A 15,188-nucleotide genomic window follows, 5' to 3' on the forward strand; every position below is an offset into this window, starting at 1 on the left:
TCACTGAGTGAAGGAAAGCGCCTGAATTGTGCCCAGATCTTAAAAGAATGTTTCACGACCAGATTTGGAGTGTACCTGGATATAGGTTCAGATATGGGGAGTTTTGAGCAGAGCAGGGCATATAAGGAAGTGGGGCCACAGGATAAGTTCTCCAATTGTAACCATTTGGGGGCAGTGTCATGGGATGGAAGCCCCTTCCAATATAACATACTCCTTATATTAGCAGCCCAGTAATAGAATTGAAAATTAGGGAGAGATAGTCCGCCGTGTTGACGGTGCCGCTGTAGCATACCTTTACGTATTCAAGGGTTTTTCTTGTTCCAAATAAATTGAGATATCAATTTGTCTATGGACAAAAAAAAAGATTTTGTTAAAAAGATAGGAATGCATTGAAATACATATAAGAATTTGGGCAGCACATTCATTTTGATTGTATTGATTCTTCCTCCTAATGATAAAGGTAGTGAGTGGGGAAGAATAGAGCACCCTTATCCAAGAGACAAATCTCGAACTGAAACCAAATTGCTTGAGGGTATAAAAAAGATAATCCCACTCCACCCGATCAAATGCCTTCTCACCGTCAAGCGATATTAATATTTCCGGAATATCTGGTGGAGTGGGGTCATAGAGGATATTAAATAGGCATTGTGTATTAAAAAACTTTTTTTTTAATAAAGCCTGTTTGATCATCAGATACAATTAAGGGTAAAACAGCTTCTAAATGGCAGGCTAGCATCTTGGAGAGAATTTTACTGTCTACATTTAAGAGTGAAATAGGGCGAAATGTGCTGCATTCCAAAGGATTTTTATGTTGATATAACCGCCTGTTGCATGGTCGGAGGAAGGGAGCCAGTAATAAATTATTCTTCAAATATGGAGAGCAAAATAGGGGCAAGTTGGTGAACTTCTTAAAAAATTAACTTGGGAACCCATCAGGTCCCGGAGATTTTCCATTTTGCATGGAATTGATTGCATTTGTAAGCTCCTCTATTGAAAAAGGTTCTTCCAGACCAACTGCAGTCTCATTATTAATTACGAATTTTCCAAAAAATGAATCAAACAAAGAGTCATTCCCAAGAGATTCCGTGGTATACAACTTTGAGTAAAATTTGTGAAAACACAGATTAATCTCTGAATGATCTATGTGCTTGGTGCCCAATTCATCATTTATCTCAGCTATAGATTGATCTGCGTTTTTTTGATGGAGCTGATGAGCAAGAATTTTCCCAGTCTTTTCGCCAAATTCATATGTCCTACTCTGTGTTTTATTAATTAGGTTTTTGGTGCGTCTGGTTGATAAGAGGTTGAACTCAGTTTGAAGGGCTGTTTAAATAAATCGTTAGATGGGGCAAGAGCCAGTGTTACATCTAAATTTAGAATATCGTTTGTTAATTGTTCAAGTCTTGCATTATGACGTTTTCTGAGTTGTGCATTGTACGATATAATTTGTCCCCTGAAGTATGCCTTAATTGATTCCCACACTATTGAAGGAGACATTCCCGGGGTATGGTTATGTTCAAGAAAGGAGGTTATTTCAGTTGAGATAAAATGTACAAAACCTTCATCAGAGAGCAATAATGAATTGAGACGCCAAGGACGATAGTTGGTGTGAGAAGTTGGTATACGTATGGTCATCAATAAAGGGGCGTGGTCTGAAATATCTATTACTCATTAATGGAAGAAGCTTCTTAGCCAGAAAGAAATAATCTATGCATGAGTATGTCCCATGAACAGGTGAGAAGAAGGAATAGCTTTTAGATGTAGGATTCTGAAAGCGCCATGCATCAGATAACCCATTTGTATTGAGGAATAACTGGATTGCAAGAGCTGCTTTGGAAGTGGTCCCAGTTTTTGGTGAGCTACAGTCTGGGGCAGGTGATAGTGCACAATTCATATCCCCTCCGAGAATAAGATAGTGTGTATCCATATTTGGGAGCTGGGCAAAAAAAATTGTGAAAAATGAATTGTCATCCCAGTGTGGTGCATAAACATTAGCCAGGATGACTGGTGTATTGTATAGTCTGCCTACTACAATTATGTAATGTCCTGAAGAGTCTTGTTCAACCTTTGACACAGTGAATGGGATGTTCTTATAGAGGATATGCACATGACGTCACAGTAGGTGGAAGTCACTGGGGTTACACCCACTGAGTGGCAGAAAGACTACTGAGTGATAGCGTTAGCGTTCAGCTTGAATGCTGTGAAAAAACACAAAAAACACATCTAAAATGGGAAAGAGCTGTTGTGCGATTGACTGTACAAATAGATTCAACAAGAAATCGGAGTTATCTTTTTTACAGACTGCCGAAAGATAAACAAAAGAGAAGCAAATGGATCGCTGCAATTCGCAGAAATAACTGGAATCCAGGCACCGAAACGTGGATTTGCGGTTGTCATTTTGTGTCAGGCATGTTGGATTTTTGGGTAAAATCATACCTTAAGTTATGTAGGCTACTGTATTGACTACTCATCAATTAAATATTCAGCATCTTTCATTTATATTCTGTGTAACTGTAAAGTTTTTGTCAGCATTTATTAAAAAACATCCATGATGATGAGCCTTGTGTTCTACAAACAAATGGGGGATGGTTAGATAGTATTAGCTAGCCAAGCATATAAATTATTAAGGTATGATTTTACCCAAAAATCCAACATACCTGACACAAAATAACCGCAAATCCACGTTTCGGTGCCTGGATTCGAGTTGTTTCTGCGAACTTTAAGCTTAGGGTTGTAACTAGGTAGCTGTTTTGTAGGTGACTTAGTAAAGTTAACTACTGCTTGTAGTTAAGATTTTACAAAGTCTTAACTACTGCTTGTATTTTTGCATAGGCTGCGTTGTTGCTGTTCTCGTTTGTGTTAGTGTTGAACAGTTTAACCTTCAGGGTCCAAGTTGAACTATGCGGTTGTTCCCTGCACTTGGACCTCTCTAGGGTTTTTGTCATACTTGTTCCTGGTTATGGTTATACACTTTGTTGTACGTCGCTCTGGATAAGAGCGTCTGCCAAATGCCTGTAATGTAATGTAATGTACAACTTAACCAAGCTCTTTGACTGCATGATAATGTCATCTAAATAAAATGTGAATGAAAGAGTATGTTTTCAGTAAGCATTTCCCAATGGATTCTGTATCAATAAAGCTACACATTCATTAGATGTTGTCCCTCACTGCTAAATAGTGTGCTCTTTTAATAAAATAGCCTATAGATTATATTGTTATAATCAGTCCTTTGTTGGTTACAAACGATTTCAAAACTTGCGTCACCTGACTTGCGCACCTTTTATTTTTAAATGCAGGCTAAATGTTGCGCAAACATCTGTGAAAAGCCTAACAACGTTGTATGCTATGTAGAAATTCAGTAGGTGACTTATTTATGAGCTGTTTTTCGTCACTAAAGACTAAAGACAATATATCACCAAAAAAAAAAATCTCTTGTAGTTAACTTTGTTGATCCCCTTTATGAATTTAAAAGCCTCAATCAAATCACCCCCTTTCTCCTTTTACTAAGCTTGAAGAGGTTAAGCATCTTAAGTCTTTCCCCATAGCTTTTATCTTTCATACCAAGAATCAGTTTTGTTGCTCTTCTTTGAACTTTTTCCAGAGCCTCTATATGTTTCTTGTAGTACGGTCTCCAGAACTGCTCACAATACAGAAGTGTGGTCTAACAAATGTATTGTATAAGCTAAGTATAACTTCCTTGGATTTATACTCAATACTTTTGGCTGTATATCCCAGCATCCTGTTGGCCTTTTTCTTTTACTGCTATTGTACTGTGTCTAGAACTGGAAAGGCTTTGATGAACCACTACTCCCAAGTCTTTTTCAAACTGAGCACATTCCAAATTTTCCTCCCATAAAGTAATCCTGCCTAATGCTTGTATTTCCCACATGCAGAACTTTACATTTGGTTATATTAAATTTCATTTGGCAGGTTTTCGTCCACTTTCTATGTCCCTGTCAAGGTCATTGATATAAATGAGGAAGAGCAGTGGTCCCAGCACCGATCCTTGTGGGACTCCACATCTAACAGCTCCCTGCTCAGATAATATCCCTCCTACTACTACTCTTTTTGTTCTACCCTGTAGCCAGTTCTGAATCCACTCTGAAATACATCTTCTAATTCCTACTTTTTTCCAGTTTCTAAGGACTGTCTAACAATACATGCCAGTGGATTAAAAATGATTTCAGCTAACTCATTGAGTACTGTTGGGTATATGCCATCAGGACCTGCTGCCTTGTTTGTCTTTAGTTTACGTAGTTCATGCAGTACTTTATCCTCTATTTCAATATCTGATAAGACTTTCGGAGTACTGAATATGCCTTCCAGTCTATTAGTAACCTCTTCTCTAGTAAAACTCTCAACAAAATAACTATTTAAGGCATCAGCAATATCTTTATTCTTAGAAAGCAATGGTCCGTCTTCATTGGTGATGCATCTGATGTCCTCTTTGACTTTCCTTTTCCTACTACAGTATTGAAAGAAACATTTAGGATCACTTTTTGCATCTTGGGAAATTTGCCTTTCAAAGAGCCTCTTCGCTTCCTGTAGTTATTTTTTAACCTTAGCATGCATATTACAATATTTAGCCTTATTACTCTCAGTGGTCATTTTTATGTATCTTATGCAGTTTTGTTTTTTTCTCAAACTCTCCCGTATGGCTTAGTTCATCCAATGGGGGGAGCGCTTCTTCAACGTACTTTTCCTGACCTTTGGAATAAATTCACTTTGCGCCGCAAGAATAACCCTTTTGAACCTACCCCACTTTTCATCTTGCAGTTAAGAAGTTTCACTCAGTCAATATTACTTAAATTTTCTCGCATCTTGTTGAAATTGGCTCATCTAAAATTAAAAATTCTGACCACAGAGGAGGCCTTGTAATTTGTCATAATACATCAAATTTAACTGCAGAATGATCGCTAGTCCCAAGTGACTCAATGACCTCTATGCTACAAATGCTGTCCGGATCATTACATCACCAGATCCAGAACTGATTTCCCTCTTGTGGGCTGATTGACATACTGTGCCAAAACAATTGTAACATCTAAAAATTCTTCCTCACTTTTTCCTTGTCCTGTCATCATTTCCCAATTAATAGCAGGGTAATTGAAGTTACCCATAATGATAGTCTCACAATCCCGACAAGCTTGTTTTATTTTTCCAAAGAGCCTTGAATTCACACTACTGTCTGAAGCTGGCGGCCGGTAATACACTCCTACCATAAGGCCATTTTCATATTCCCCTATGCGATTTAAAGACATTTAGGGATAATTACTTCTACACATCCTCTCCCGTTCCCTCATCCTCCGCCATCCCAAACCACCCTTACTACAACTTTGCTTTAACAAGACTTCATTAGTGTTCACACTATTATAGGAAGCCCTGACAGCTTCCCTCCTGGCAGTCTGCACTTTCCTACCTTTTTCACTTTCTGACCTCCCTGCCCCCCAAGTCCCTAGTTTAAATAATCTTGTACTACTTTAAGCGTATGCTGGCCCAGTACAGCAGTACCCCTCTGGTTCAGGTGCACTACCCAGAATGGAATCACTCCAGTTATAATAAATAATAAATAAATAAAACTTTGCTATCTTTATACTAAATAACAATAACTGAAGGAACAATTGTACAAGGAAATATGTTAATTATGTCTCAGAACAAAATACAGCCAAAATTTAGCTGGGATAAATGTATGATATTATAACAATAACAATAAGGGCAAACTATCTCACTACAATAATATTTTGCTCCCGGGGGTTGAAAGACCACACAAAAAACCTTTGTTCAGCAAGAAGGAGGCCAAATTATCTAACCGGCTAGTTTGCTAGTCAAGTGCTTAACGGAGAAAAAAGTGGAAAAGCCCCCCAGTCCCTTAACAATCACAAAAATTTTTCGCCTTAGGAGGAAAACCGTCTTACCTTACTTGTAATATGGGGGTTTTGTTTGAACAAAAAGCCCAAACTAATATCAAATACACACTTTAAAGCACAATACAATCATGTAACTAACTTTTTCAAACTCCCCTCACTCTTTCCACAACAAACAGGAAGTATGTGTCAGACACAAGCAATTGGGAAAGAGCACAAGCTTCGAGCAGGAGCCGTGTTGTAACAACAAGGTAGTTTTGCCAACAATACCTTCGGCTACTGTTGGCTTTATCTTGTTGCTATGATGGAATACACATTTTTAGTGGTAAAAGTATGTTCTTATGCATGCCCAGATAGACACTATTGTCCAGTGTGTTATGCGTGGGGGTATAGTTGCAGATGAGACTGCAGGGAGGGCGTGCTTGGTAAATGGACGTCCAGCGCAACAATGCTGGTGCTTAGAAACTCAGTCTTCGGCAAAGTTGTCCTGAATCGTCTACTAATAAAGCTAGAACATAGAGTTTGTGTTTTCAACTCATAATTTGTTTGCAGGAACACAGAAAGTCTGAGCTGAGCAATCTTAGGATGCTGGCGTCATGGCCGCTAGGTGATTGAACAAACAAGCTAATGAAAGTAGATTAAGACTCCAGGTTTAGCCCAATCCAACCACATGGTGGTGCGATTGAGATCCAAATATCTGAAAAATTCTCAAAAATTCATTTAAAATCGCAATTCCTTTACAGAGACTTAAAACTTGCTACAATGACTAAAGCCCTCATTAAAAACACAGGTAAGTGCTAATTGGGTCGGTGCCATATTGATTTGGCCGCCATTTTGTATTCTATTTATTATTTTTCTTATTCTAATTTTCTTTCCACCTAGACATACCATTCAAATTGTATAATATTCATCTTGGTTCAGGGTAGCGTGGTTGTTGAAGTTTGTTGAAATTCAAAATCTTTTTTGAAATATTTTAAGTTTTTTGGGGAAAGAAATCCCATAGATGAATGGGGAATGAAAAGTTAAATGCAGAAATGGCTAATGTTAAGCCATTGGATGACAGCCAATAGGAGACATGGAAATAGTACATGTGATGCTATTTCAGCGAATAGGACAGAGATGGAAAAAAAGAAAAGACCCCATTTTGTGGTTGGGAAGTAAGCTACCAAGCTGATTAGATACAACCTTATAATAGTGGCAACAACAATATCACAACAGACAGGCATCATACATTTATAAAACAAGGTTTTCAATTGCAAATTAGCATACAGACATGAAAAGTGCCTTTAGCTTCTTGCCTGTATTACCACACTATGTTAAAAGCATACTGCCATTGGACTCTGAAGCAATGGAAATGCATTCTCTGGAGTGATGAAGCACGATTCACTATCTGGCAGTCTGATGGATGAATCTGTGTTTGGCGGAAGGCATAGTGCCAACCGTACTGGCCCAAATAGTGCTAGATTAGTGCCTACTGTACAGTCTGGTGGAGGAGGAATAATGGTCTCAGGCTGTTTTTCATGGTTTTGGCTAGGCCCCTAGTTCCAGTGAAGGAATGTCTTAATGCCACAGCATAGAATACAGAGAATTGTGTGCCTCCAACTTTGTGGCAATATTTTTGGGAAGGCCCTTTCCAGTTTCAGCATAACAATGCCCCTGAACACAAACCAAGGTCCACAAAGAAATGGTTTGCCGAGTTTGGTGGGGAAGAACTTGACTGGCCTGCACTAAGCCCTGACCTCTACCCCTACAAACACCTAAAGGATAATTTAGAATGCTGACTGCGAGCCAGGCTTTACGCCCAACATCAGTGCCCAACCTCACTAATGCTCTTGTCGCTGAATGGAAGCAAATCCCCGCACCCAAGTTCCAAAATCTACTGGAAAGCCTTACCAGAAAAGCGAAGCCTGTAAAAGCAGCAAAGGGGGTCCAACTCTTTATGCCCATGGTTTTGGAATGAGTTGTTCCAGTACATATTGTTCCAGTCCGCATACTTTTGCACGTTATTTGTTGATTCCATCACGGATTGAAGCCATTTTGGAAGTATAATTAGCCAGATTCCTCTGTCCAAACTTTTAGCCTAAACACATGGGTGAGACCTATGAAACTCATGTAAAGGGTACATCCCTTTGGCCACAGCATTCTCTTGGCAATGATTGGCCACGTGTTAAGTGGTGTAATATTGAAGTAAAAACTCCTTACGTGTACACTGCACAGGGACTGGCCCAGAATAAGGAGCATTGGTTGCTCAGGGCACTGTTTTAATGAACAGGGTGGGACAGATGTGTGCTCCTGTGTTCCTTATTCTGGGGCAGTCCCAGTGAAGTGTCTGGATAAGGAGTTTTTACTCTAAATTTGACAGTTTGACTGTCCTGGCTGTGGAGCATCTACACAGACCTCTTATTTATCTGGCTTGAAGCACTTTGGGCATATTCTTCTTTTCAGCTATATTTTTATTATAGCATGAATTCAGTGTAGACTATACACTGAATTGGCTATAATGAATTGGCGCAATGACAAAATCTACAGAGAACAAATTTAAGGATAGTTAAGTTAGCTTAGCCTTTTCCATCACATAGACTTATTGCAGAATAAGGATTTACAGGAAGAATTTATTTACTGTAAATTTCACCTGCCATAACATTTTGACAAGAATACTATGCAGATCTACATCTACATACTGTATACATGCTCTACAGCAATTATTTGATTGCACCAAGTAATACTGCTGTGAAAACCACATAAATCATTACAGTGTAACAGTGTAAACTATCAATGCTATCAATACTTTTATTACAACATTACTAGCACATCAGAATTAATAGCTACAGCAACCCCTATGACATATCCAGGCACTTTTAACCAAATGCAGGCAGAAATATGAAAACCAATACTTACAGGTTTGTAATTTTTTTAATTGGAGAGGAAACTGCTGTCCCAATCTTTTCAATCTGTTCCTGTGACAGAAACAGAGATCTGAGTTTATGGACTTGCATTCATTCTCTGCAATGACATGATATACATCTTCAGTGCAACTAACTCCTGATGCTCATGCTGCTCTCACATCCCCCCCCCCCACCTTGTGTTACTATTGACATAGCTAAAATTAGGCCATTCTTATCATTAGAAGATGTAGAGAAATTGATTCATGCTTTTGTCATGTCTAGCCTAAAATACCGCAGATAACTACCGTTATTTCCCTGCCCTAAAATCTCACTGAAGAATCTCCACTACCTTCATAATGCCGCCGCTCACATCTTGACTAGAACTAGGAAGTATAAGTGCATTATCCCAGTTCTAGCATTGCTTTACTTGCTTACCAATTAATAATAGGACATATTTTAAGGTTTTGCTTCTGAGTTTTAAAGCATTGCATGGACTTGACAGTTTAAATAACCAACCTGCTTCTACCCTACAAGCCCACAAGGTCACTTTGTACTCAAAATGCAGGCTATGTGATGTGTGGTAAAACTTTCTCCTACAGAACCTCATTTGGAACATTCTTCCAATTCATAAGGCAATCAGATACAGTCACAATATTTAAGTTTAGATTAAAAGTGTGCCTCTATGATCATAGTCTGGAGACAGGGCAGAAGAAGTGGCAATCTTTCCTTACTGTGACCGGTGAACAGCTGTGACCCAAAACCTTGATAAGCGAGTAGGGTTGTAGGGTCATAGGTTATCGATCTCTGTAGAAAAATCCTGGTAGGGTCACTTGTGGAGGCTCCCCACATGATGTCCCTGTTGCTATCGATGGCACTTCCCTAACTGCCCGCTCTCAATTTTGATCTTCCTATAGGTGCATAATTGTAAAGGTAAATGACAACACCCTATAATATGCATATGCAGGTTTTTCTGCATATATTGGTGTTAATCAAAGAAACACATTTCCAATGGTAACATGAGACTAGTTACATCCTCAGATTATGAAGTTTGGGGCTTTATAAAAAAAAAAAAAAGATGTGCGGAAACACTGATGCACAGCAACTTCATGGCTTACTGTGATGTGTGTTGTGATAATATCCAAATAGATGTGGAAAAATGTTTTTGTTTGTTTCTTAACACCCAGGTAAGCTTTTAGCAAATAACTGACCATACAGCTGTGTGCTTATTATATGCCTGTGACCAGATAGATGTTTCTGTTCCATTAATCACTTGGAGCATCAAGAAGATGAGGCTGTCAACACATCAGGCAAATTAGCTGAACATATTTAACATTAAACACTGAGCTAACTTAAAGAGTCAAACATGTTGAGGAGTAAAATCATTTTCTTTATTAAAATTCTGTAAACATGTAACAGCAAAAAGCACGTTGTTTTTTGGTCACCTAGCATCCAATTCCTGCTAGCATACACTCTGAAAACCATGTCAAAGACAGACAACTTTTAGAAAATTATTTGATTTATGGAAAATGAAAATAAAGCCTTATACACAAAAATTGCGTCCGATTTTTACTTTAGCTCACTCAAAAACAGTTTTTTAGAAGTATTTCTCACAAAGGCTATCACATTGCTCCGTTCCTTTGGGAGGCAGTTTGAGAACTGAGTTGCACATGTACAAACCTGAAATGGCTATGGTAGCTGTGTTGTACATTGACTGAGTTACATTTATTGAGTGTTACATTTATGGGGACCCTACGTTTGCGAAAGGAGGGACTATTTTAAAATCAAAATAAAACATGACTCGATCTTTAGGAACAGTTACCTGTTATAGAAGTTGAAAGATGGTGACTCTGGAGATGGTGGCTATCTGGTACAGAATTAAACAACTTGAAAGATTAAACCTATGTTCTGAAGTTTTTGTTTACTAATGAGATGTGTTAACATTTAAAGGTAACAGTGCCTATCCATGGATTTTGTGGCACTGATGCCAATTTGTGGCATGTTTAGCAAATACAAGCCTTAGGCAACAAAATAAGGGTTGTGCCAATAGAAACATTCACCTCGCTCTTCTTGTCCATGTGCCTGCACTTCCAGGTCATGCCTGCTGTCTGTCCTGGCCCTCCAATGGCAGAATGACCTCCCCACATTAGTCAGAACAGCAAAAACTTCCTAACTTCCGCTGCACACTGAAGGACTCATCTCTCCAAATCATACAGTACACCTTGCCCCCCTCAATGCTCTCTAGTACTTCTATTGGGGATTGACTAAGGTGACCAAGATAAAATACGCTTCTATTCGATTGTCCATGCTTTGTTGTTTTTTTAAATAATTGATATTGCATAATCCTTTTGTATATTTCCCTAACTGGCTTAAAAGTACAGTTTACCAAAAAAAATCACCTGGTCGATTCAAATCCCCAACTGCAATGGAATTTTGACCCTCCGGGCCGCTACTTTTAAAACTAAGACGTTTTGACATTTATAGCGTTTTGAGAGTACATATTTCATTAAATGTTGCAACCCATAACAGTACGAGTAAATGCACATGTATATTAGTTTTATTTTACGAATAACACTAAATATTGGTTCATGTTGATGAAATAAAAAAATAAAAAAACCACACTCCAAAAGTCACACAAATGATGATGCCTTTCCCTCCAATGATTACAAGGGAAGCAGCTAATTTTTAAAGCAAACAACAGTTATTTTTTGACAAGTCAGAAAGTTATATATTGTTATTTGATTATACGATAGCATTTCCAAGAACCTGCAAGAATACTAGAACATCTTACCCGAGAAGTTTCCTGGCATCAGTGAACGCTAGACCAGGATGTTCATTGAGCGGGTTCATGAACCCCTGAGGAAGCCCAGACAGTGTCTGAGTGTCTCTACATGTCCTCAGACAGTGAAGCCCTATGTCTGAGGATATGTAGAAACAATTTTGTTTTATATACCCATGTTCTTTTTATTGCACTTTTTTGTAATGGCTTTGACTATACACTACACTGTAAAAATAAAAGAAAATAATTTCCCATTCATCTTGTTGAGTTTGCAATCCTAGCTATTCATTTTTCTTAATTTGCCTAGATAATGAGCACAACACCTAGGCATACCCGATTATCTATATCACTTCGAGCAATTGAGGGCCTAATGTAACACTCTTCATCAATTTCTTTGATAGATTGTACGATTTACGCGCCCAATTACTAATTTGTGAAACAAGAGGAACCTGCGTCGTTTAACATTAAAAAGGTCATGTTTTCATTACTTCCTGGTCCAACAGGCTCCCACGTAGATTTCTGCTCCCACAGCAACCTAATTTCATAAATATTACGAAATCATATGTTGAAAAACTATTTTCTTGACATAAATTACACAACTGAATCAATTCCAGCAGTTGCATTCTAAATTACAGTGTCATATAGGCTAATCTATCCTTACTACCAGCACACCGGGAAAAGTGCTAAAATGTACAAAACAACACACAAAATGGACAGAAATGGCGAAAAGAAATGCAAAGAGCAAAAACCCACAAAGATTGATTACGATTACATTTCAGCAGATGTCATGTACTCTATTCAATTTATTCACAGTCTCAATTTCAGTGAAAAGCTGAAAATATGTTGGAGGCATTATCTCCACGGAGTTCTAAACCCATCATTTTTATAACTACAGTTGCCACAATTATCCATCCCCACCCTCAAGTCATTGTTGGCTTCCTCACACAACTTTAATTAATGAATTGTGTGATTATACAGTGAGCACCATAATTCATTGGACAGCAACACAGTTTTTGTTATTTTGGTTCTGTACTCTAGCACTTTGAGTTTGAAAGGATACAATGACGATGATTAAATGCAGACTGTCAGCTTTAATTTGAGGGTATTTACATCCATATCTGATGAACCGTTTAGAAATGACAGCACCTTTTGTACATGGTCCCCCCATTTTAAGGTACTACAAGTATTTGTTGAATTGGTTTCACAGATGTGTTTTGTTAGGCAGGTGTATTCATTTGTGTCGTTAGTGAAAGCAGAAGAGAGCTGTTGATGTCTAGTCTTGATTCTAGACTTTGCAATTGCCTTTGGAGATGTTGTTGGGGTGTGACAACATGAGGAAGACAGCAGTGTCGATGCAAATTTAGCTGGCCGTCATAAGGCTCAGAAATGAAAATCAATCAATCAGGAACATTGCAAAAACCCTGGGCATGCCCAAGTCAACAGTTTGGTTCATCATTAACAAGAAAAAAACAACTGGTGAAGTCAATTATGTTAAAAGACCCGGTAGACAGAGGAAGCCCACTGTAGTGGATGACCAGAGAATACTCTCTATGGTGAAGAACACCCTCCTGACAACAGCCCGACAGATCAAAAACACTGTCCTGGATACAGGTGTAGATGTGTCAACGTCTACCATATGTAGAAGACTACACCAGCAGGACTACAGGGGTACACTACAAGATGCAAACCACTGATTAGCCTGAATAATAGAAAGGCGAGATTACAGTTTGCTAAAAAAGCACCTAAAAGAGCCCCAAGATTTCTGGAACAAAGTCTTGTGGACAGATGAGACAAAGATTAACATGTACCAGAGTGATGGAAAGAGGAAAGTATGGAGAAAAAAAGGAAATGCCCATGATCCAAAGAATACCACCTCATCCGTGAAACATGGTGGAGGGGGTGTTATGGCTTGGGCCTGTATGGCTGCCAGTGGAACGGGTTCACTTGTCTTCATCGATGATGTGACTGCAGACAGAAGTAGAACAATGAATTCTGAAGTCTACAGAAATATTTTATCTGCTCAGATAAAACCAAATGCCTCCAAACTCATTGGACGGCACTTCATCATGCAACAAGACAATTAACTGAAACATACTGCTAGAGCAACAAAGGGGTTTTTGACTGCCAAAAAGTGGAGAATCCTTGACTGGCCGAGTCAATCACCGGATCTTAATCCAAATGAACATGCATTTTACATGTTGAAAAGGAGACTGAATGCAAAAAAGTCCCCGAAACAAGCAGGAACTGAAGATGGCTGCAGTACAGGCCTGGCAGGGAAGGGAAGATATCCAGTGTCTGGTGATGTCTATGCGTCGCAGACTTCAAGCAGTCATTGCATGCAAAAGATATGCGACTAAATATTAAGAATGATTACTTTATTCTACATTATGTTAAACTGTCCAATATTTAGCCATTGTATCCTTTCAAACTCAAAGTTTTAGAGTACAGAACCAAAATAACAAAAAATGTGTCACTGTCCAATGAATTATGGTGCTCACTGTATGTGTGAAACAATTTGAGCAATTCACATCAAAGTCAGTCATTCTGTAGCTCAAACGCATACCAAACAAGAGAGCAAGATATTTGCACCTGGCAGGGTAACAAAACCTGCCTCGAGGGGTCGTGTGAAAAACGATGGCACAAACCACCTGAATTTCTTTACTGATTCGAAAAAAGGAAACACAAATGTCAGTACTAATTCTCCACTTCAATTACATTCATAACTTGATCGCTTTGGCTAAGTTATACTGGATTTTTTTTCTCCATTAGCCTACCATAAATTACTACATAAAAACTTCCATGTAGCCTGCTGTTAAACAATGAACTGACCTGTGAATGAAGTTATATGTTCATTGTTTTACAGCATTGGAAAAGGATGCATTTATCTCATGACAACAGACTATTTCATTTCCAACAAGATCGTACATGAAACAAATAAAAAATTGAATTTGGCCATAGCCTATTTATGCATTAAAAACAAGCACAAAACCAAATAGCAAAAGCAAATAACCTACTATACAGACTAATCTTGTGTGTGCTTACAATAAATGCATGTGACCAGGTGGCTGTTTCTTTTTAATTAATCATTTTGTATAGGACTAAATTGCGCATATCCTCAAATCGGAACTTTAGCAGCAGTGTACAAAAAGTTATTGACAGTAAAACATATGTTACATTTATAACAACTCTCCCCTATATCCTAAGTGAAACTAACATGGATGATGATAGCCTATAGACTGTGCTCAAAACTATCAGACTGTTGTTAAGTTTCACAGTCTGTTTGTTGAATAACTATTTATACAAGTACATTATACTCAAATACACACAACACTGTTATGGGTAACAAGCATGTCCTTATGTACAGCTTGTCGCTAAAATGTATTTTATTCTCCTTCCCATTAAAATTGCAGCAGTAATTTGACCACAAGCCACTGTTCTAGTTTGTGAGTCCCGCAGTCGAGCTGTTAACTGTCAGATATGGTTTTGAGTGCTCGCATTGCCACCTGGTGGTGATTGTGCAAACAACAAGTAGTTCCTGTGGAAAAATTAAAAAATATGTGCAAATTTGCCTCTGCTGGGAAGATCACTCGCGGCAGCATTGCCAAATGAAACCCTAAACCACTTTCAAACAATTTTTGCCATAATGGACTCAGGTACAGACAAACC

The 15,188-nt window shown here is 38.4% G+C and overlaps 1 protein-coding gene across 4 annotated transcripts in view; it reads right to left on the minus strand.

Annotated features, from left to right (window-relative positions):
* rtn2b (reticulon 2b) overlaps positions 1 to 15,188 on the minus strand; it is a 138,454-nt gene that overhangs the window by 12,825 nt on the left and 110,441 nt on the right. For 3 of the 4 annotated variants that reach the window (XM_064352051.1, XM_064352052.1, XM_064352049.1), the window contains exon 6: positions 8,760 to 8,818. The exons of the other annotated variant lie outside the window; for it this stretch is intronic. In XM_064352051.1, coding sequence (XP_064208121.1) covers positions 8,760 to 8,818 — 59 coding nt within the window. The remainder of the gene's footprint in view (positions 1 to 8,759; positions 8,819 to 15,188) is intronic. 4 annotated transcript variants of the gene reach the window in all.

The sequence above is a fragment of the Anguilla rostrata genome, chromosome 9 (genome assembly GCF_018555375.3).
Source record: "Anguilla rostrata isolate EN2019 chromosome 9, ASM1855537v3, whole genome shotgun sequence".
Taxonomy (NCBI): domain Eukaryota; kingdom Metazoa; phylum Chordata; class Actinopteri; order Anguilliformes; family Anguillidae; genus Anguilla; species Anguilla rostrata.